The 25946-nt window shown below is 35.0% G+C and overlaps 1 protein-coding gene across 1 annotated transcript in view; it reads right to left on the bottom strand.

Moving 5' to 3' along the window:
* The window catches only part of LOC150098992 (uncharacterized), a 700419-nt gene extending 676590 nt beyond the window's left edge, over positions 1–23829 (bottom strand). The window contains exon 1 of the mRNA XM_090405788.1: positions 23516–23829. Within this exon, the coding sequence (XP_090261914.1) occupies positions 23516–23627 (112 nt within the window). The 5' untranslated portion in view covers positions 23628–23829. The remainder of the gene's footprint in view (positions 1–23515) is intronic.
* Between the last annotated feature and the right edge of the window lie 2117 nt (positions 23830–25946).

Below are 25946 nucleotides of genomic sequence, written 5' to 3'. Positions count from 1 at the left end.
AAAAATAGTTTTATTACATAAACATATTGAGCTTACCATTATTCTTCAGTGATAGAACACATACAAAACTTTAGGTAGACATAGATAGAGGGAGAACTGTATTTCACCACGATCCTCCCATGAATATTTCTCCGATGAAATGATCTTATGCAGCAAATGTCGGTCTTTCAACACCTTATCATAAAACTTCTCGCACTCCATGACAATTTGTCTTACAACTAACATAGCCCTCATTGTTTCAACTCTTAATCTAGATTTTCCCTTTGACCACATACTGTTCACAACAGAAAATATTCTCTCAACAGGTGCAGTACTTCCTGGAAGACAAAGAATAAACTTTACAATTTTACAAAAGTCTTGAAAGTCTGTGCGTTTTTCGTTCATTTCAGAAAAACTCTGTACCCATCTATCAGATACAGGAATGTTTTCCTTATTCCATGTGTCCAATATTTCAATGGATTAAATGATCGAATACAATTTGGCAAAAAGTGCCGCATAACGATTGGAAAAAGTTTGATGTGTTTTTGTTTAACTGACTATAATACTAAACCGACTGTAATGTTTTTTTGTTTTATTCAAATCCTCTATTACTTCGCCCAATATGAATGGTGATAAAACGTTGGTAATTATTGCTTAATCACTCCAATGTTTGTTCATAGATTTTATTTATCAATGCCAACAAGCAGTCATTTGCATGAAAACTTTGGCCGCACAGTATGATAAGCAACAAGAGCTTCACTTGCTGCAATTTTATCGCTTTCACTATCACCATCACGTCTCACCATAAACGAGCTGATGTTTTTAAATGAAGCCAGAGTCTTTTCAGCATCCTTTTGTTTCTGGCTACGTAGATGTTGGTTAATGTTGCTTCTGCCACCATGAGCAACGGAAAAATAGATATTACAATGTTGGCATACCACTTTTGTTCCATCAATACACAGCTGGTCCATTCAAATTTATGAAACTGGTCCAGTTTCATAAATTTGAATTCTTTCTGGAGATCTTCGTTAAAATAGTTTTGCCTCTTTGACATTGCAAGGAGAGACTTAAAGCTTTAAAAATATGAAATTTAAACACCGGCATTGAATAACAAAACCTGTATGCTAGCAGCATACAGGCAAAACAAAAACTAACGCTACAGCAGAATAGACGCCGCGGTCTGAGACGCGCAACTGTTGCAGAGATGTATTTTTATTTTCTCTGAATAAATCACTACAGATATCGATGTTTACTATCGAACAATGCGACTCCATGGTTATACAAATTACTGGTATCCATGATATTGATATACGATCATAGGTTATGAAGAATAATTTATGAGTGGTCAATATTAAAATACATTTATAGTGTTTTTTTATTAAAAACGGGACAAAATTGACATTTTTATTAAAACGACGGGACGGCCGGGAAATATGAAAAAAAAAAAAAACAGTACTGTCCCGTTCAAAACGGTACGTATGGTCAGCCTACTAAACTACCTTCTTAAGAATATTTGCCATTCTGCAAAAGGCATCGAATAAATCATTGGCTATGCTCTTTTTCGAAAAAGGCGAGTCAATCTGCATTTCATATTACGCAAATATTATACTGAAAATTCAATGGATAAGCAGGATTTAACGGATCTGAAATAAGTAGTTAAAGAGCTTTGAAAAAACTCCAAATTGTTACTTTTGGATATTGCAATCTGCATATTTAAAGCGCTAGATTATTTTTAAAATAACATACTCACGGTAGTAATATACTCTAGGTTTACAACATTCGTGGGTAGGAGTCACATAAAAAAAATCCAAGTTATATGTCATTGATCGGATATGTAGATAAGTAGTGCAGGTAAAGGCTGCAAGGAGAATTATTTTTAAATCTGCTGAAGCTTTTGACTTTATGATATATATTACAGCAATTCTTAAACTTTATATAGCTGTGGCGTTTTTATAGCGCTAGGCTGCCCAAAGAAAGTTGATCTCAGTTCGAATCTAGAGGAACCGATTACAGGAACTTATTCCTAACTCTTTTTTTCGACTAGTTCGCTAATTAGTTCATCTTTGGCACGGAAGACTCCCCCCCGCCGTTAAAGTTGGGTTTTTCATCCCATAAAAATACATCAAGAAAATCGAAAATCCATACTATGTCATCCATACTGGATGACATGTATAATTATTGATAGTCTTGGGAAGCTATCTCTGATTGGCTACCGGCGGAGATTGAACTACCCCCTCAGCCTCTTCTTGTCGCTCATCGCATACACGTATGGACATGCATGGAGCCTGCTGAATATTAAATAAGTGGAATACTAATACCAGTAAAAATACCCTGTTTGGAAAGAAGTCAAAGGGCACGATAGTGTGAGGAACAAACCACTATGATGCCCACCTTAATAAGATGAAGGACCACCTTTTTCTCTGAAAACTGCAGCAATCCTACAGGGAATACTTTCAGCGCACCAACAGCGATCAATGAGAATTTTGGACAATTCTTCCTGTAGGCATGAAACGAAGTCTTGGAGTACTGCAGGGAGAAAGTCCCTTGATTCCCGCCTCACGTTTCAGTTCATCTAACAGATCAGGTCCATAAACCATAGCAGCTTTATGATATGGTCGAAAGAGACAGTGGTCATTTTCGTAGAAATACCACAAAGTAGGAAACAGTGCATTGTCCAGAATGGTCAGATACCTCTCGGAGTTCGCTATTTGTGCACTACAAACAGAGGTTCAAGGCCAAACCAGGAAAAACGGGACCATAACATCAACCGCCACCTCCGAATTTCATATAGTTAGAACAATTAGAATTATGCATTCTGGTAAGAAACATTCATTGGGCATCCGTCATGCCCCCATCTGTCCATCTGCTTGGTAGAGGTGTAGTGTGTTTCGTCTCTTCATAAGCCAGCTTTCCAAGCTTCTACATCCCATTGTACTCGCTCTTTTGCACTACTGAAGACAACGCTGCATGTTCGTTCGTAATATGTGGTTGCGTATTGAGGTCCTATATGCCATTTCGATTGTTTTTATACCATTGAAATCCATGTTGTGGGCTTCAGTTCTGAAAGTTTTGTGTCGCCCGACGAATGGCAGTTTTTACATATTATCATTCGCAGTAGCATCATACAGTCACGTTCGTTGGAAGTGGTAGTCATCTAATACGTACTACTTGCATCTCTGTATGATATCACTGACTATTGACCTGAGATGGCCCAATTTGTCAACAGTTTACCGAACAGATAGGTCTGCAACATGACATCCTATTATAAAGCCACTTTCAAACTCCGTCAGTTTCCTTCTCGCAGCCATTTCATCCGGACACAGTTGCACTGACTTGGGAGCGCATCATATTCCTCCAATTTATACCCGCTACCAACACGTGATTGGTTACATGGCACGATGCATATTTCTTTCCAAGAAGAGTACTACAGATTACGAAATAAGCACCTAACATTAATAACAAATGCAGATGATCCGGTGAGTATCCACGAAAGCGTGTCTGGTTATTTATATTAGTATATCTCATTACTTTTTACTCTTTTTATTTACTCAATGGATCTGTTACGAAGCTACCGAAATTTATATGGTTTCTGAAAGGATCTCAGTACAGTATATGTAACATAAGAATTGGTATGCGCATGAACTCTTAAATGGTTTAAGTGTATAATAGTCCTAATCAGTGGCGCACCCAGGGAGGGGCCCTCCCCTCCCCCCCCCCAAAAAAAAGGAAAAGGAAAATAACACTAGAAAATTTTCCAAAAATCTTTTCCTAATTAACTTTTTTTTTTTTTTAATTTACATTGTGTCTTCTATTTCTATACTACTTATGAATTAGCGACCACATAAGGTGGGAATATCCTACAGCTCTCGGGAATCCCGGCCGCTGTGAACGCAAGGCGAAGGAAGTAGTGCTCTTGTAGACCGAGAGCTACTTTGTTTGCCCGAGCCGGGCCAAAGGAGATCACAGGTTTCATGTATTGACGATCGTTGCAGATGCTCGGTCATAGGTCGTATGCAATGTAGTGTGCATTCTTAAATCGTCTACTCAACTCTGCCCTCTCCAAGATTAAATCAGGAGTGCTCCCCCCCCCAGATTAAATCTTGAGTGGTCGGCCCCCCCTCCAAGATTAAATCCCGAGTGCGCTACTGGTCCTAATAATCCATTTCTCTACTTAATAAGCAAAAGGAAATTTAGATTTTCTACAGTAGCGAGAGCCTAGCTTCTATGGTTTAAAAATATAGCGGGAAGATAATCTGTTCGGAAAGCGATGATCCTTTATTGAAGAGTACCTTCTTTAGAGATCGAAACAGATACAAAGAAATGGAGAATCGTCCTCTTAATAAAACATCTAATTATTTTGGACTTTAATTTTTTGAATATCATTTTGAAAATCGTCTAAAATATCTCCAATAAAGAATTAAGGGGCGATACGCAACCCAAACAACGCGTATCCAATTTTTGTTGTTCTGGTAGTATTCATTTCTCTCTCTCTCAGGAGTTACGCACTGATAGCAAATCATTCACTATTTACACAATGTGTTTCCACCACGAGCGTACTTTTAAATAAACTTTGGCAAGGTATGGATATAATATTATCCGCTAGAGTGCGCTCTTTCCACAGAGAATATGGTAATCGCAATATCTTCATTGATTCTTGTGTATATGCTGTTTGAGTGAGATTGTTAATGTGTCAAAAATTCGAAGAAGACGGAATAGCATGCGGAGAGAATCATGATGCTTCCAATACGACCCGGAGAAACAAACAAAAAAAAAAAAGCAAATCATGGAATGCCTATTGCAGATGTCGATATGACGAATTTAGTTTACCTTACTAAACATTTCTGGAAATTCTTAAATATATAAACCTTCTTAGATTTATTTGTAGAATACAGGTTGAAAACCCTTTTTTATAAGAAGAATCAGAGATCAGTGCGCAACTCATAGATAGCAGATGCTTAACAGCTGTATTGGGGTTGTTTTGAATTACGTGCAGCTGAAGCTACTACACCTACTACAACTAAAAGAACATTATTTGCTTACCTATTTTGTGGGAGATAAAAACCCTTCCATATTGTATGGGATAGGCTAACTTACCTTAAATTAAAATTCGATGCTAACAGCAAAAATATGTAAAGTTTGGACTTGGAGAATTGGTCATCTGGTTTGACAAGTTCATACGATGATATTCCCTTTCTAATGAATGAGAGTATTTATATACTTCTTTCTAAAGGAGTGTATAAATACTCTCCTTTTCCTTTGGCATCATTGCTGCACAGCGATGAGTCCAAAGGAAAAGGAGCATTTATACCAACAATTGGAGCTTGTGCTACACGTGAATGTCACTTCCAGGATGTAAGTGATTCTATTTAAAATGTCAAAGTAGAAAAAATATCCTTGCCATGTCTACCAACTCAGAAGTTTTCTGAATATCAAATTTTTACTTTTAGTACACCGTCTTTAATGAATGTGTTTAATTGCGAAGAATTTCCACAAACCTATAGTTCCATTTTTTAGTCCAGTTAGCCTAGTGGCTATGCGCTTCTCAACCATATGCCTCGGGAAGGAGTGTCCTAGGTTCGATTCCCGTCGATGACATGAAGAGCTTAAGGATCTTCCTCAGCCATAGCCATGTTAGCCGGTCTTGGGCGCGGACATTAGGGTTTTTTCCCACCAGTTTATCTTGGGGGGTTTTCACCCAGCAAGCAGGCAAATCTGCTCCGTGAACACACAGGCTACAATCATGGGATATAATACGGCAACGGGAAACCTTCTTGCTCATAATCATTACCCTAGTATGGTAGCATATAGCTACCCCCACCAGTTGTATGGCGGAGGGAATAGAATAGAATAGTTCCATTTGATGTTTTTTAAATTATTTTAGCTGTGAAACAATGTTTCTTTTGTTCTTGATTCAAAGTGGAAAAAAAAAAAGTTGAATGGTCAATGGCGCATGGCAATAAGTCTTGTTAAGGTCAAATACTCCGAAACTTTATTATAGTAACTTTGCAACAATGTGGAAAAATAGGGATTTAGTTTGGTCGTGTACATAAAGTCAGCTTGGGAATGTTATCGCTATTGGCGCAGTAAGAAAGATTAAGAAAAACATAGCAAATAGGTAAACAGAAGGATGAGATATCATCAAATATTAAGGGGAGGGAGAAGGGGGATGAAATTGTTCGAGACATGAAAACTCGATAAATTAAGTGAGTGTGTTTTTTTCTCTCCAAATGTAGCATATTCATCAAGGCATAATTTATTGTAACATATAATAAATAAGCATGTATAACCAACTGCTAAACAAAACAGTAAAAAATGTGTTTATTATTAAAATAATAATTTAATATTTTAAATTATTATCAATATTAACTTCGAGGTAAACAGATTTCTTTCAGTATTTTTAGAAAGTGCAAATAACTGTAAATGACAAGAGCTTCGTTTCGTTACTCGCACAGTACTGGAGCGTTCTATTGGCAAACGCACTAACTAAATACCAAGTGAGGTTACTTTACGTTCAGTAGTGCGCGAGTTATGATGTGGTCAAAGTGTTTTTTCTTTTGTACGTCATGGATATGAAAAGTGAACAAAGAAATGCGATTGAATTTTGTTTTAACGCGGATCTTTCTGCTACGAAAATTCAAACACTAAAATGAACACAAATGAACAATGAAAACAATGCAATGAACATTATTTTAATAAAGATAGAAAATATAAAAATGTTCAAATGAAACAGTTGTGCGTGCGTTTTGTCCAACCTTGACATCTGAGCAAAAAGAAGATCGAGTCACGCCTTCTCAGGACATTATCACGATCGCGGATGCAGACGAAAATTTCTTTGACAAAATCATTACGGAGATGAGAGTTGGTGTTTCGCCTACGATAACAAAGCAAGGGCGTTCTGAATGGGTTAGTGAGACATCTCCCGGACCAAAGAAAAGATTCCAAATGTTATCCATCAAAATGATCAGTGGCAGGTCGTGGCTTGAGATCGTGGAGGTGCTGCAACTTGCGAAATATACATACACACTGTAAGTACAGTGTGTACTTAACATTTTATTATTATTATGTGACACCTCCAGGGAGTCCAAAGACTCATCGAGGGAGAGTGTGCCAACAGCATCGAACCATTGAGCCAGTCCAACTACTAACCGCGCTCAAACTTGCTTAACTTTTTGCGTGAGACATTAGTAGCAGAGACTCTACGTGTTTGGATAAAATATTGAAATTATGGTAAAAATTTTTAAAAAAATGTAACATGAAAAATATTGTTTATTATCGATAAAATTATACAGTTTTTGGTATAATTCAAAATTACTTAAAAATAAAATATATTCTTCTTGTTTTGTTTCATGAAAAAATATTGTTTATTATCGATAAAATTATACAGTTTAGTATAATTCAAAATTACTTACAAATAAAATCCATTCCTTTAATTGTAAATTTAAATTAAATTTTTTTTATAAATTTTAAAAATTTTTTTAAAAATTTAACATGAAAAATATTGTTTATTATCGATAAAATTATACAGTTTTTGGTATAATTCAAAATTACTTAAAATGTCAAAGCAGAAAAAATATCCTTGCCATGTCTACCAACTCAGAAGTTTTCTGAGTTGGTAGACATGGCAAGAATATCAATTTTTTACTTTTAGTACACCGTCTTTAATGAATGTGTTTAATTGCGAAGAATTTCCACAAACCTATAGCTCCATTTTTTAGTCCAGTTAGCCTAGTGGCTATGCGCTTCGCAACCATATGCCTCGGGAAGGAGTGTCCTAGGTTCGATTCCCGTCGACATTACAATTAAATCCTTTAATTGTAATGTCCAAAAGAGACGGAGTAAACACGATAAACACTATGAACACTCTACTACTTGTGCAAACTGCATATAAACAACAGTGGAACTGAGCGACGGATAGTGCTGCATTACGCTAATAGCTCGCATCTCACTATGACGTGCACATGCTTGCGCGCGAAGCACTATGACACTGTGGAAAACACAGTGTCGCTAGCGTCCTGCGTCCTCCTAAGTGCTACAAGATGGATTTTTATTACTTTTTTTCACAAAGAGATTAAGAGAATTAATGATTGTTGATGATAAAATTAAATATTACAAGCAAATATAAATAAATTAATAAATATATTTATATATCGAGAAAAATTGGGGGTGCTGCAGTTCCGCAGTGCCTATGCATGAGCCGCCTCTGAAAATGATGTTCATATATTATTATTATTATTCTCAAGGCCTGGTGCCCAAAGAAATCGTATCGGAGGGGGGAATAGCTAATGCAAAAGTTTATGTGTATATATATATATATATATATACACACACACACACACACACACTAACGTTAGTAAATAATAATATATATATTATTTACTAAGTCCCTACTGAGGAGGTATTAACATTACTAAAGAACAAATTGTCAAAAAAGATATTTGCTTTATTAAAGCATTGTATTCAATCTGGCTACTTCAGATATAGGGAATCCATTTACAAACAGAACCGAGGCCTAGCAATGGGCAACCCTTTATCTCCGGTTCTAGCAAACATTTTCCTTGAAGATTTTGAAACGAAAGCCATATCGTCCTTCTCACTTAAACCAAAACTTTGGAGACGTTATGGTGACGACATTTTCATTATATGGAGTCACGGGCACACATCTCTCATGGATTTTCTTCATCATCTTAACAACCAGCATTCTAATATAAAATTCACTGCCGAACTAGAACGAAATAACTGCCTTCCGTTCCTGGATATAATTCTTACACGATGCTCTGATAGATTTAAAATCTCTATATACAGAAAACCCACTCATACTAATAGATATCTGCACTGTCAATCTCATCACTTTCCACCACAAAAGCTCGGAACTATCTCTACCTTAGGACACAGAGCACGCTCTCTTTTAAATGAACCAGATGAGCTCCAAAAAAGAAATTAATCACCTTTCTCTGATCTTTAAACAAAATGGATATTCTGAAAAAACGATTAAGAAATTTCTTCTGGATCCTCCTAGGCAGTGTACTACGGAAACTACTAATTTTAAAGGTAGCATACATTAGTTCAGTCTCCAAAAAATTGGCTAAAGTCCTTAAAAAATACAACATCAGGACGTTTTTCACTACACTACCTAAAATCCATTCTCTTATAAGCCATCCGAAGCCTATTCATCACAACCTAAAATATCCAGTGTATACAAATTATGGTGCGATTGTAATATTCTTTACTTTGGACAGACTAACAAATTTATTTAACTATGTATAGAAGAACATACGAGAGACATCGCCTATAAAAGATCACATGCATCGGCGCTATCAAGTCATGTTCTTTTCTCAAACAATCCTCATGATGATCTACAAAGCCACTCAGTTTGCTGGAATAAATCCGGAAAGATTTTTCGTTGCAGTGATGGGTTTGAAAGGAAAATCGTGGAATCCAAGGAAATCCTCCTTAATACAGCAAGTTAAATTATAACATCCCTGATAGCCATACTGCAGTTGTTCAATACTGGCGTTCTCGAGAACTTACAAGCACGCACGCAACAGACAATGGCGCGTTGGATAGAATAACTTGAAAAATACAACGTCAATTATGTATTGCATTTTTGCCTGTAATTCTCAGTTTTTTGTAACTTCAATTTTTATTATTGTGTTCTACCTTAAGTGGATATCTGATGAAGGCTGTAACTAGTTGTATCATTCTCATTAAAACTTAACATTTTATCTCATTAAATATCTATTTTTAATATATAAGTTATAGATCGTCTCCTGACACGCATTCAACTTGTTCTTCCTGCCACATTCGGTCGCGAGATTTTTTTTTCTTTCCCTGTTGCACGATAACGCACCCACTCACAAAGCTACAAATCCGCGTCATTTTTTGACACACAAAAGTATTCCCCACCCTTTATCATCCGCTTACTCAGCAGATATATCTCCTCCGAACTATCTTCTGTTCCCCAAGTTGAAAGGATACCAATTTTCGGATGTTCCAGCCATAAAAAAAATATATATATATATATATAATTAATTAATTTAAAAAAAAAAACTGTAACCCATAAATTAAAAACGACTGAACAAGCGGAATTTCTGCGGCTCTCCGAAAACTGTACATCCGCGCTAAAGGCTTTATAGATACCAATGGTTTTATTTAGAATAACAAATATGTTTTATCTATCTCTCATGTATTTTTGATTTTTTATAATTTTTGTCTTAAAACTTATGGACTGTACTGTGTATACTCCATTTGCACGATCCCCAAATGAAAAGGCCCTCTGTATGAATATGTTATCATCAAGATCGACCAAGTGATATACTGTATTTATTTAACACTGTTTCGCGCTAATAAGTTTTTATATATCTTATTAAGACCACCAGCCCTTATTAATAACAGTTATTATGAACAGTTATTCATAATAACTGTTCCTTACACAGATCTATACGATTATCAAAGTACGTTGAACATGATGCCACTACTTTAATGATGGCAATTCACATGCGTGTAATTTTACCATCTTATTTCCACCTGAAGAAATATTCATCCTACTTCCTATAAAATAAAACTAAGTGTAGTCGGGTGTAGTGGTACTTTTTTAAAACTATCAAAATTTTTAAATTCATTATAATAAATTATAAGAATTATAATAATGAGACTTATAATGCATTTCCAGCTTTCGGTCAAAAAATAGCAGCTTGCCGCTCTTGTCATTTTCGTTTCAGAAAACAAGACAGTCTCTCTGCCATAAGCCCTCGCAATAATAATAATAATAATAATAATAATAATGCCGCACTTCATGCTCTGGATTTTTGTTTCCAAGGTAGAGGGAACTATTTCTTTTAGGACTACACCCCTGACTAAATGCTTATACTTTTACCAAAATGAAACAATTGAGTCAGCTAATCAGATGCTTTGAAATTTCGTAATTCGATGAAGTAATATTTGGCGGGGGGGGAGGGGGTTACTCCTTCGAAAGAATCATAACAATGCAACAGAATGCGATGAAGCAGGTACTAAGGTATTTCAAAATAATAAGATAGCATCACAGCACTTGAAGGTGCATCATTCCCTGTACGGAAGAGGAGGGTTGAGTTGAACAGAGCATTTGTAGTTTTGTTTGTTTGGTTTTTCTCGTATGGGTATCATAAGACCAAGCCTTCACTTGCAAGATAGGACGGCAGCTGGAATGGACATATGATTATCAAGTGTCACCTGACACTTCTGCCCGTTAAGAAGGCATGTCTGGTATCCTTAATATGTAGAAAACTTGTAGAAATGTACCAGCATTCGTGTCACGGAACTGCTGCGATGACTGCCAACGGCAGGACATGCCAAAGACGAGTACAAATCCGGCACCCAAGCAGATCTACTACGGACAGTATTAAGTATATCGAGCAGATTCCTGAATCAGAGAACATGGCATTAAACTAAGTGACAAAAGCTAAACATCTGTTTCACTGGATAATGTACGCAGTATCGTTCATAACCATACAGAGCAACTCTGGGTAGCTCAGAGCTCTACCCTCTTTAACACACACACACACACCCTCTCGATGCTGTAATGAGTGATTCTTCTCACCTCTTTGCTGATGAAGTTCCTTGGCTGGCAAGCGATTTGCAACCGACCCCGACGTACAGTACATTCTCACATCTTGCTTAAAAAATAAAAAAAATAAAATAAAATAAAAACACCGATATTTCTTCTACTCCAGAACAGATGCCTTTAGCGTTGGTTTTCTGAGTTTTAGACAATCAACAGTTGAACTTAAGTAGTGTAGCAAAGTTTAAAAATATCAATAAGCTGAAAAATTCATGATAAAAGTATAAAAATTAATTCATGCCGAGTAAGGCAAAGTAGCGTTAGTATTCTCACCGTTTTTAAAGGTTTCGGCCGACTTGACATCAGAAATAATAAAGGTTAACAAAAACCGTGAGTTATCTCCTTCCCCCCCCCTTCCAAAAAAAAAAAAAAAGTGTCTCGAAACGATCAGTTGGTATCGCAGCCTGAAGGGTGTGAACCACTGGTTTAGGCACCCCAATATCAGAATAACTTGTACATTTCTGAAATTAATAAAAAGGCAAACAACAGTTTGCTTTGCTTGGCTAAAAATATACGGAATATTCATTGGATAAACGTTTTGAATCGTAAATGCCATGAAAAATACTGAATTACAATGCGAGAACTATGAATTAACACAAACAGAATCAAATTACGATCTAAAATAAGGAAGTACCGAATCAAACTAAATAATCACAATGAGAACTACCCGCTTTCTTGAATTGAAACTTTTCCTATGCAGTTTAAATATTTAAATCCATGATCAGTGTATACAAATTTTCAGAAGGGATTTTTCTAATTTATACTCAGACCATGAGATGAACATTAAGCCTCTTAACTACGTTGGTTCTCTAGAGTTTCGAAGTTAAACGTGGTACTTTGAGAGAGAAAACTTAGATAACTATATGACTGTCTGTCACTTTGAGTTTAAAAAAAAAAAAATTTATAAATGTGTGTCTCTTTCAGGATAAAATTTTGATTATGTTTTAAATTAAGAGCGGTGGCGATAGAAACTAAACTTCGGGAGCGAGGCATTAGTTTGAATGTCACTTATTTTCTGAAATGAAAAACTTGTAAAGATGCATTCTCGCATAATAAAGAACAGTCAGACAGTTTAAGCAAGTCAAATAAAAAACACTGAAAGGTTGATCGAAATATATATTTTTATTCATTGTAACAAACATTTTACATTTTTTAGAACATTGTAATATATGGGGAAACGTTGCTGTCATTATCCATCAGATACACGATTAAAGGCCTAAATAATGCTAGGAAGCTGTTACAGATTAAAGCTACATAATGAATTGGCAGTGTGGATTTTAGTTTGAAGTAGACACATTCTTTACAGGATCGGTGGCGTTAAAGTTGCTTTTGCTAGGACTTGGATTAGAATATCACTTTTTTTTTTTTCGAGGGGCGGGTTGTTCCTTAAAGATGTACGACTACTATTAATCAGTGTTGCTCATCTGTTCTAGCGTTCGTTCGTATTTAAATCTAAATCAGACCAATTAAAGTTCGCATTGGAACTTAATCTTGATTATTAAATCATGAGGCTTGTAGCAATTTTATTTATTTTTTAATCACGCTAAAGAACCAGAAAAAAAAAAACCACTATAGTTTCGATTCTAGTCACCAACTATAGAAATTTTGTCTACGTTTGCTACTCAGCTGGGGCTCAAGGTTAGATCTTTGGCGCAGACAAGTAGGGTTCTTCTTTCCTGGAAACTCGTGTTTTTAATCACAGGAAAAAAAAAAAAAAATCTATTGTAAAAGTTATAGTTTCAGACATTAATACCAGTTACGCTTTAGGAACATGAAATGGCTGTAGTTGCCTACCGTAATAATTTCCTCACTGTTATGAAGAAATTATTATTTTGCTCAAATTATTTCGGTTTTGTAACCCCATTTTTATTTAAAAAGGACTGTTTTTTAAAATTAAACAAGTACTAAAAAACAAACCCGACAAGTTTCGTTAGTCGTCAGACTAACATCTTCAAGGGTAAAGATAACTAACGGTTTAAAGCACAAATATAAGAAATTACGAAAAAAGCAAGTTCATTTGTTGGTATTATGAACATCAAAAAAGTTCGTTAAAAAACCGAATAACAGATCTATACAACCGTTAACGCGTGTTAGCTGGAAACAATGCTATTTGATGTCGCGTTCTGTGGTTCACTTTCACTCTGTCCGAGGTCTGAACTGGGTAAATTTTTGATAAATGCTGACCAAACTTGATTTACTTGACGACTAACGAAACTTGTCGGGTTTGTTTTTTAGTACTTGTTTAGTTTTAAAAAGCAGTATTTTTTAAAATAAAAATGTGGTCACAAAACGAAATAATTCGATTGAACTTCTTAACCACAGAAACCTCCGCATGATTATTGTTTTACTGTTCGAACAGTAAAACAAATTACATTATTTCAAATTTAATTAACCGTTTTTTTTTCGGGAACTTTTGTGATCTCTGTTGAGAATTTTTTAGCGCAAGTTAAATTTTACATTTCAGTAGAGTTTCAGTATTTTTATGCTTTATCAGAATGCAAAGGAACGGGTGATCGAGTCCAACTTCCACTTCAGTATTTACGGAAATTTGAGCACTGATGTGATCCCCAGGCTTTGAACCCTCCCACGTCTCATCAACAGTTGCACTTATACACACAAGTACGCATTTAATAGGATACATTAGATATTTTACGAGTCAAAATGTATATTCAATCAAGAAAGTGCTACTCACGAAATATAATTACGCAGACAAGAATAAATTTCGAAATAGCGCACTAATGAGAACTGAAAGTCTAGTTGTCAAATTACAAAAATATACTTCAGTAGCTAATGAAATAGAACCAAATACAATCTGACAATGCACTAAGGCTTAATATTTACTATATAAGTTTTGCTTAACTTTTCTGGTTTCAAAATTTTGTGATTTTTGCCAGTGTGGTGTGAAAAATAGCAACTTCCTGAAGCATACAAGTGTGATAATATAAAAACTTTTGCAGTAAACTATTAGTCAGTTAATGATAAGTATCTCTCGGAACTTAACAGAATGACTCACTCAGCTATGATCTACCTACTATATTTCGAATCTAAATGATTGTGACGAAGTGTAAAAATGTATTCCTAGCAGTTCATTCCCCCCCCCCCCCGCGCACAGTGATGCCACGAGGGTGTGTCCTAGTTAATGACCGCCATAAGTAAAACTGCGCTTGCGATACGTAAACACAGTTATACAGTTGTTCTTATGAGGTCAAGGACCTAGACAAGTTTCTCACTCGGCCAACTTGTAAGTCAGGGTGTTCATCCATCCCATTTTCACAAAAAAAAATGTCCTAGCGTCCCCAAGATATGCTTTCGGAAGCCGATATGTTCCGTTTTTCAATATTCGAGTTCCAAGATGAAAAGTTTTCATGTAACATTTATAAAACAACGAGTAATAGTATATCCTGATAAACTTTGTAAATCATACAGATTTGTTTCTATTACCAAAATGTTAGGCTTTTTACCTTTTCGAAAAGTGTAAGAGCCAACAGTAATATTGCTATTGCGTATAACCAAAGCACTTTACTGTGTACAGTGCGCTGTAGCGCAGTGTCAACTAGGTATCGTTATCACGTGACACCTGCAAAGAGTCCAAGGACTCATCGTGGGATGGCACTCCACTGAACACAGCTCGCCATTTCCTCTTCTTAATCCTTCAACTTCTACTACCATCAACACACAAAACACCATTTACCGCCTACTACAACTACCACCAACCGTATATCTTGTCATAATTCTGAATAAGTAATAATCTGAATGTTATCTGCCCATTGGCAACGAAATAAGTAATTACTGATTTAAAATCAGTTAACAGAATAAATAAAGAATAAATCAGTAAACAGATAAATCAAGTTAAATATGTCATACTGCTGGATGATAGCACCAATCACTGACACGAAGTTAGTTTGAAATGTAATTCGTTACTATTCACCAGAAAAAAAAGGCATCCAAAAAAAGTCAAAACATCTGATTTAATCACCGATCATATTTTCGGTTTTTTGGATAAATTCAAGCTTTTTTTTTTGGGGGGGGGGGGGGAGGTTATTCTACTTCTCATAAGGTTATGCTGAAGGAAAAATTGCATTTTGGAATTTCCCAACACTTCCGGGAGAAAAGCATGTCTTTTGAGAAGACAAAAATCATTGTTGGATTTATTTTGACACTGTCTTTAAAAAGAAGTTTCTCTTTAGTTTATTATGGAGCAAGGAGAAAATCAGTCGTATATTGACACAATAAAATCAATGATAATTATATATATATATATATCATGCGTTTGTGCGTAAAGAAAAATATAAGATGCATTCTTATGAACAATAGCAAGCCAGTTGCCTCAGCCACCACAACAAAATTTCAAGAAAGAAAGAACTGGGACTTACATGCGACTAGCGGGTAAATTTTGAGGTGATTGTTATGTATTTTACTTTAAATTTTACTTTCTTGTCATTAAAATAAATATCAATTTTGAGTAAATAGATAAATATTACGCCAAAATCAGGATCTATCTTAACTAAGAAGGGAGTGGCTATATTTTTTTTTTATTAATAAAGTCATTTTTATTCAATGAAATATATAACAAATATACAGGATATTTGTTGTAAAAATGTGTATTTTACTTGAAATGAAAATACTGAATTATAGTATAATTCAATATTTAAATTAAATTATAATTAAAACAATAATAAGAATTGCTTCAATTGGCGGTTAGCTCATTTATTTAAAGCTTTATATCACTGGATATTATCCAATATAATAACTAGTCAAATAATATCTTCCAAGAATAAAAAAAAGAAATTCTTTACTCATTTTTCATTCGAAAAGAATTGCAGAGTAAAATTAGTAGGCAGCAAGCCTACTAATTTTACTGGTTACGCGAGTACGCTGCTGCTGCATCTCGTGTTTCAATCTTGTATTATTATAATTAAGGGAATACAAATCTCTTGTTGTTCAACTGCCAGTAAGCAAAACTCTAAAATCGAGAACTACGAATCTATGAGTTTCATATATACAGAAAAACTATCGGCGAATCCAAGTGTAAATGACCACTTGGTAGTACAACACCAAGGCAACTCGAAGCAAAGGTGGAGCAAGATCCCTCACTATCCTTGATATTTTCTCATAATGTAAAAACACAGCCCCTAGGGGTGTAATACTGAAATTACATTATGAAGAGAGGTCACTACCCAGACCGGTTTCAACCTTTTTTGATTATTAAGGATGCCAGAAAAATAGCCGTTTGGCTTTCAATTTATGTTATAATATACAAACACACCTTTATGGCATTCGTATAGTATAACATAAATTGAAAGCCAAACGACTATTTTTCTGGCATCCTTAATAATAATTAAGGGGATACAAATCCCTTGTTGTTCAACTGCCAGTTTTTCGGTGTATATGAAACTCGTAGATTCGTAGTTCACGATCTTAGAGTTTTGCTTACTGGCAGTTGAACAACAAGGGATTTGTATCCCTTTAATTATTATTAAAGATGCCAGAAAAATAGCCGTTTGGCTTTCAATTTATCTTGTATTATTATGTAAAACAGTGGGTTACACGTCAAATTTTTCTAAGTTTCTGAAAACGAAAAAATTATAACTCTGCACCAAAGATTAACTCGGAAACTTTCTGATATTTCAGTTTCATATCTTGCAGAAAAATAAAATTGTGATCCCGTCCGATTTATTCTTCTTCACATACTATGCAAGAGTACTTGCTTCTACGCTCAGAAATATATTGTTGCCAAACCAAACCAAATGTTATTGATGTATTTGATAATGTATTCAAATCAATGACAAGCGAGCTCTTTAAGTGTGTGGGTAAATCTTTTAATGTGGGTTTTATTTTGTACAAACATATCTGTCAAAACTTTCCCAATGTCGATTAATACAAACAGACTATTAATATAAATAACTCTACATTTAAATTATAAGAAAAAATAATAAAAATGCAATGTCCTTTTTTATAAAAGGACAAACTAATTTAAAATTTGAAACCACTATTTTCATTCTTTAAAGAAATCACCCAGACACCTTTCTGAATAAATAACGCTTAAATTACTTATTAAAATTGTAAATTAAATTCAAGTACCACTGCTAACTTTTTTTTTAATGAACGTTTTAGCATTACACAGACACATCGCACCACAAGTAATAATATACAAGCAGGACGCGTAGGCGAAAGATGGTCTGATAGATCGAGTGTGACCATGCCACCTCTGTTCAGATAAACGAAACTTGAAGCCTTGAGTCATCACATCAGTTTTTTCTAATATTCTTAAAAAAAAAATTGGTAACATGGCTTTATCAAATAATATTGAAGAATTTACTACTTAATTTTAGTCTGAGTAATTTCAGTACTTTTTGGGGAGTAAAGTATTTACTTTTCCCTTTATTTTATTTTTCTTATACTTTGCAGAGAACTAAAGTAATGTGGATAATATCCAATCAAAATAAAATAAAATAAATTATTAGCTGGCTGTCGTCTTCCATAAGAAATTCCGCCCATCTGAAAATCATCATTAATATCATTAAAGACAAAATTAAGATTATACCATGCAACCAGTAGATCCATCTTCTATGGTTCTCAAACCTGGACAATAAGCACCAAAAAACTACAGATCTAATTAACTTCTTTGGGACTACATGTTTCAGCCTAATCCTTGGCTGGATCGTGTCACTAATTCTACTGTACTAAATCTGGCTATGCGAGAACCACTTGTCAATACAGTCAAAAAATTACAACTCGAATGGCTTGGACATAAATTCAGAAATCCTGAAATCTCACTTTTTTTTGGAATCCCTCATTCTGTACAAACCAGCAGATGGCAAGCGCCGTAAAGGAAGACCGTGTAAACAATTTTGGCAATACATCTGTGAAACTATCAATATGCTGAATTGTAAAACTCCATCTGACATCTACCAGTTAGCTCAAGACTTAGAAGACCTTATTATTATTTTTAATGTAAATCTCTTTTCCCTTTTCACATTGTATCATATATTATGAATAAACTATGAATGAAAGAAAAGTCTGAATGCCTTTCTGATACCAAAGTAAATCACATGGTGGGAACTATCTGATTCTTTAAATATTTTAAATTAAACAGAGATTAAAAATAAATGAGAAATTTAACTTAAATATCTATTAGCCAACAACATACAAGCAGAAATTCTCAACCATAATTTTTATAAATTTCAACTATTTACATCCCAATGAGCATTATTCATCTGGTTTTAAAGTTTTAGACACTAACGTAGTATGGGTTTATTGCATTGGCTATTTTAAAACAAAGTTTGCACTAACAAGCGATCCCAAATATTTAAAATAAATACTCTGTCACCTTTTATTTCCCAAAAAGGAGTACACACAACTCTTTTATCTTAATTAGCTATTGGAAATCGGTAGCAGGCGGTATTAACTCTTAGTGGTCACTAATTCAGGTCAAGGCTAGCGATGATATTCAAGACTTTAGGAAGAAATAATGCCAGACAACTGCTTCCATTTTGTGTTCCTAAATGGTATTATTGTCTGAAACTGAAAATTCTACAGTCGAACGTTTTTCCTGGAAAAAAAAGTTCCTTCCTCATCTCGGTGCAGTTGTGAAGCTATTTTCATGTACGAAAAATTAAAAGTATTAAACATAACATTCGAAAAAAAAAAAAAAAGATATTTAATGCGATGCTTCGCTCTATGGAACATTTAGAACCGCATTTGATTTCACCATGACTAAGCAATGCAAACAATTAGGTAAAAAATAATCAAATTTATTTGTATGTATATAAAGTTCATAATAAATACCTAAATAAAAATAAGCAATTTTAACGATAAAATTAATTGCTGCTTGGAAATATAGAGTGGAATTTTTATGGAACTCCCACCCATGAAAGACTGCAAAGTTATAATGCCGGCCTGATTGGCCTAGTGGTTAGCATATCTGCTCTCCAGTCAAAAGGCTGCGGGTTCGAATCTGGCCGCGGGATTGGATCTTTGTGATTGTCTGTGAAAATACTAGTTGTGGTGGCGGGCGGTAGATAGCGTTGGTGTAATTGCGGTTTGTTGGCTGGTGGATTGATAGGCAGAGGTAGAGCTATGGAGTGGGTGCTCTCCCTTGATGAGTCTTTGGACTCCCTAGAGGTGCCGCGTATTAGTAATAATACATTAGTACCGTGGGGGATACGGTTTATTTGTTCTTTATTATTATTCTTTTTTTAGATAATCCGGAAACCCAGTTGTAGACACCAAAGAAGATGAAACTTTTTCAAGCCAATTCAGACATCCGATGAGAGAGAGAGAGAGATGGTGTATTGACATTCAACTTTACCAAAAGACTCACAATCAACACGCATACATGTCCACAGTGGAATTCAGACCCACAATCTATTAATTAAAGAGCAGAGATATCCATTCGCCCATGCTATCTATTAATTAAAATAAAAGTCGTGTAGTTAACACACACACACTCATCCCTCCGCCTTAATCCTGTGAGAACGCAGAAAGTGATGTCGCGAGAGATGACGGTTCAGCAGAGAACGAAGTCACTGATGACTTGGGGGCTGAGAGCCTATCATCGTTCTACTGGACACTTCCTAACTTTTATGCGACAGAGGGAGAGAAAAACAAAAGTCATCTCTCCAGCGGTACGCGAAAAACAGAAAAAGAAATATCTTCGTAGATTAGAAGATTTTCATCACTAAAGAGTCGTTTAACCGCCAGAAGGAGTGAATATATATACCCCGATGGTCACACAGCAGGGTATATATCCCGATCTAAATCCATTGGGTGACGTATTAGGGGTATCCAAGTTGCACATCTGCGAGAAAGAGATCAGAACCTACCCCAAAGTGTATAAATACTGTGCTAAAACCTGAAATACAGTCTCTGAACAACACTTTGTTTCGCGATAGGCAGTAGGTCTTCCAACAGGACTCAGTCCCTTGCACACAAGGCAAAGACCACACTATGGTGGTTGGAGGCGAATGTGCTCGACCACATATCACCATCAGATTGGCCCTCTGGAAGTCTCGATCTAAATCCACTGGACTTCAAATTGGGATCGGAGCTTGAGAGATAGCCTGCAAGAAACGTTATACCAGCATCTCCAGCCTGAAGGTGGATTTGGAGTGAGCAGTGGCAGCGTTTCCGTTGGATGTTGTGCTTGCTACCATCGATCGGCCTTGCGTGAAGGCAAAAGGGGGTGACATTTTGAACATTTAGTGCTGCTATATGCATGTTAAACATGGTTTGTATGTGCTGAAAGCTTTAAATGATTTACTCATCGATAAAAGGTTTATGTACTGTTCAAGTCGTTACAGTATTTATGACTAGACTAGGTATATTCCTTGGGACCTGTGCAAAATTTTGAGTTTTTTTTAAACTGGTCGTCACGCACGCGCATAATACACACCCAAGTTACTTTAAGAGTAAATCTTAACTATAGTATTTGCATCGCATCGGAATATCATTACTGCACATTATTATACAGTATGTGTACTGTTTTCTTCCCTGTACAATTCATAACCAGAGCACTGATGACGTCAGTGAAGTAGTGATGAAACAATTCTATTGACATAATTTAATATACTTTTAAGTATGGATATTTTTAAATAAAAATTAACGCGAGTTTATGTCTGCTGGGAGGCTCTACCAGTTATTATTATATGACTATCTCTGAAATATATTATGCATAAAACAAGTTATGCGTCTATCTGAATTTAGCTTTGAATTCCGTATACATTAATTTTTTTTTAAAAGTGTCCTTGACCACTCTCTTATCAAATAGGTCAATGGCCTTTAGTTTTCGATAACCGGAAGGATAGTTTAAGGTAAACATGCTTTCCGTTAGCTAATCGGCGATTTATTTTCTTTCGTTCGTTATCGAAAAGTTATATTTTTCGAATATTTACGTTTTGACTGTTGCTGTATGCATTACAGGAATGAGCCCGTATTCATTTGATTATGTTAGAGAAAGTTATTACTTTCGCAATCAAAGTAATAATATTTTACTCAAATAAGCTAAAATTGCATGTCTCATATGAGATATTGTATTGTATTGCATTGCAGCAGGGGGGTTCTCCAAAAATCAAATGCAACAATTGGCATTATAACGTCGGAAATGCTGGTTTTTTTTTTTTTTTTTTTTTTCGCTTCATGAACAACAGTTACCACTGTCGATTTTGATGTAACGTTTGCAATTAATTGCTACTGTAACTGAGATGTACTTGCTTATCCAGTGTGTGTTGTGTATATTTTTTTTCTCCATAAGTGATGTGATTAACTTAAGGATTTCTTGCACTGCTGGTATTTTGTTCTTTAATTTTTTGCTTCTCAAACGAGGGTGCATCTTTCTTTTTCGCTTTTAAGGATCAAGAACTATGTCATGTTTCTCCACAATTTCTGAATATGACGCTTGTTTCTTTGTTGCATTAAAATGTCAGCATAATCAATTTATTTATTTTTATTTTTTAACAAACTTACGCAGAATAAGGAGTAGAGAAACTTCATATTCAATGAGAAAATAATTAGTCTCACTGTCATTTTTTAACCAATGAATCATATAATTGTATAATACTTATGAGTGCATCTTTCCATCATATAAAGTATCGTTCATTTAACTGACTGATGAAATTTATGTCTATGCGAATCATACAAGGAGTAAAGACCACAGTTTAAGCAGCTGGATATAAAATATTTCATCTACTGCAAATTATTTTATATCTTGAATTAAAAATTTGTGTAAAGTGCATTCAAGTATTATGCGAGTGGCGATCATTATATGCACCACGGATCAGCATAATGAAAATCCCTTTTCAATCTACTAAACTTTATTAATGGTGAGCGAATGTTAAAAAAAAAAAAAAAAGAAGAAGAAGAAAGCAGGGTGTATACTTTTTTGCTGTTGTTGAAATTACGAGTAAGTTGTCGCAGCCTATGTGTTTTATAATTATGAGAACGGAAATGTCACTTTCTTTTTTCGCTGCAATATCATAGCGGGAACAGTAGAGAGCTTTACAAGGTCATATGCTAAGAGTCTTAAGCTACATCTTAAAACACTGGCTAGTGTACGTTCCGCATTCATCTCATTCTTTATTTCAAATATGTAATGTAGGATTTTTTTTAAAATTAATATATTATTTCAGGTATTTAAATTTACGAAAATATTTCTTTACGTATTGGAGGTTTTTTTTTTTTCTTTCTTTCATGACTTGCCACACCACATAAATAACAAATACTAGATCGCTGGATAAACTATGATCTAAATATCAGCAAATCATTTAGTCAATCAATTTTTCCCCTTCAGGCAATTCAACACCGCACTACCCTAAGTTATCCTACTCAATTGTTTTGCAGCAAAATACCCAATTTGAGATTAGCCAAACACGCTCCTTAAAGTTTTCTTAAAACAAAAAAAAAAAAAAAAAAACTAGAGGGCGCTTTCAGATTAACCCTTCTATGACAGTCTCATAAAAGCGGTTCTAAGCGGAAGTTGGTGAGCTGAGACGATGTTTTGATAGCTCACAGGCTGTCAAATTTTTGCTAAAATTCTAAAATTAAATAAGTGAAAAAAAAATCAAAGTAGGCAAGTTCGAGTGCCGAATACATTTTAATAATCAGCTAAATAAGATTTTTATATACTTCCTACTTTTTTTTTTCAATAAACGCACAGAAGAATACTTGGATAAAGAACCACAAGTATTATTTACAACATTAAATAACTAAAGTCATTCATTCAGAATCCGAAACAAATTTGGGGAAAGCGAGATTCCCCACCCCTTAATAAACACGGAAATTCTCGCTTTACATTTAAATATGCAAGAGAGATAACCGATATGACTGCGCAGTGTTTATATCCAATCTGATGCCCTTAAAGGACAATCAGAAAATGCTATCTTACTATTAAAATATTTTAAAAAAATTGAGCTTAATTATTCACTGAAAATTACCAAGACTTACCAAAATTATCAGATTCCTGGAAGAACTGTGCATGTACTTGACCCCATGTAAGAAGATACAGTGTACAGGCAAGGAAGTAAAGTGGTATAACACAAGTCCTGGAGACCAACATGATCTTGAATATGAATCTAGTAGCTGGATATCCAGCTACCACTATTCACTATTAGGTTAGATGGGGAAGCCAAACAGGCCCGAAAACAAAATCCAAAAAACACGATATTTTAACTCATCAAAAAGGGAACAACGACCGTCGACCTACGAATGGTGTTCTGTGTTGATATATCAACTGATGAAGAAGTCAGCAATGTGCCGACCTCTCTGTTTGGTACTCTGCACCCAGACAGAAGCCTTTTGTACAAAATCTTATGAGAGGGGTAAATTGAGGGGGTAGCCACAGCGCCTACTCATACTGTTAAAACAGAAAGGCCGAATGTAATTTGATGCTAAGCGTCTGTGTTCAGTCACAGCAGTGGAGGTCGCATAACTGGGAGGGGAAGGCTGTCAACTTCTCTGCTATCATCATTGGGTCGGAGTTTTAATGTTTTATATCCCCTACTCCTTTGCTTACCATACGAACGAAGCTCAATGACTTCAAGATGCGATTCATTTTCATTATTTTTTTTCCCAGAGAAAAAGACATTTGGAGTTAGCTATCCTTTTCTCTAACGCGAGTCAGCTTATTTACATATAAGCAGCAGTAACTTATTTTAATACAACTAGTAATATATGATTTTTATCGATAGCCGATAATCATTTGAACTTTTTATACTGTATCGAAATTATCTGCAGAGGAAGAAATGAAAAAATATCGCATAAATAAAATATATGTTAATAATTAAGTTAGTAAAATTAAAAAAAAAAAACAACAACAGCAGTGTGCTGTTGCAAGCAACAGAATTAATAGGAACGGGAGGGCAAAGTGTTTCCGTGTGTTAAATGCATGAATTATCTCGCAGACGAAACATTGCATATTGCTTGTTTCAGTAAAGAAATAACGTGAGTAGACATATTGCTTAAAATTAGAATAACGGAATTAACTCACTCATGCATATTGTTTCCTTATGATTTATACCCCTCCCTCTTCCCATAAAAAGTTCAAAGGAAATTATTCTTCCAGAACAACGCTAAAGTAACACCACTATCAAAAACAAGCTAACTAGTTAACTAACTTATAACAAAAAAGTGTAATGAGTAGAATTACTCTACAAAAAAGCAGCTAAATTTGATATGTGCGCCGGAACTCCTGTTAAAACTATCGAGACACAATATGCTGATTACTCTCGCAACCAAAGGCGTCCGATGAGTTCTTTATTAGAGAGAGTGTAAAGAGGGCTTAAAAATGTTGGATTTTTAGTCGTTTTATTGTATTGAAGGTACGAAAGTTGCGATTTTGGGACAATATGTAAAGAGTCAATGTAGTGCACTTGAAAAAAAAAAACGAAGTGACTTCTCTGGAAAAGACGGGAATTGGATTAGGGTTCAATGAGGTCAAAAACGTTTATCTGAAATATTTCCCATATTAATCGAGATAATCAATTTTATATGAGAGAGAAAATACAGAAGATTTTTATCCTTTAATGAAACAAACCGATTTACGCTTTACATAAGAACAACGATGAACATCGGGAAGTTATGTTGACCCATCCAAAGTGGTTTGAGTGCAATAAGACGGGCTTGTCACTATCTGTTCCTATTCTAATTACAGCTAATAAGACAGAGCCTTAAATTATATTATTAATCGCCTTACAACTTTAAATAGAATAATATAATCCGGTGGTTCTTTAAAAGGCTTCAATTGGTTTATTAACTAAGTATATTAACCGAAAAGAATAAAAGGCACTTTAGTCAATCTTTAAGAATTTCACGGTACTGAATCTTATCATTGTGAAGGCCACGAATTTAGAGACAGTTTGGTTTTGTTGCGTGAACATTGTCTGCGGCTTATTAGTTAAAAACGGACATAGTTTAAGCTTACCATACTCAGTTTGACATATTTCCATAAATACCTATGATTAAAGTGCAGTACCCGATTACCTCACATATTCATAAGTGAAAAATGTCAACTGAATGTAATATAAATTCTCTACCACAACTATTTGACTGACAGACAAATACCTCCCTTACTTCAGCAAATTTCCTAAGTTCGACTGCAGTTCAAACGTGTCGGTCACAAACGTGTCGGATGGAGTTCAAATATATTGTTATATGATGCAAATTCAAACCATGTTGAACTTCCTTGCACAGGCTATGACGAGGCCATGGCCAGACTTAAGTTTACACAGCATTTCGTTATTTAGAAAATTAACCAATTAAAGTATAAAGTGCATGTGAAGGACTTATTCAGGAAAAAGAAAATAAAAGTAAATTGTTAGGAGTGATATTTAAAATTATTTGCTTTTTGAGATCGTCCAAAATTGTGTGTAGCCTTCTT

Source organism: Typopeltis vanoorti, chromosome 15, assembly GCF_054136105.1.
Source record: "Typopeltis vanoorti isolate ZY-2024b chromosome 15, IOZ_Tvanoo_1.0, whole genome shotgun sequence".
Lineage (NCBI taxonomy): Eukaryota > Metazoa > Arthropoda > Arachnida > Uropygi > Thelyphonidae > Typopeltis > Typopeltis vanoorti.
Note: the sequence above shows the minus strand (reverse complement) of the source record. Positions and strands in the feature narration are given on the sequence as shown.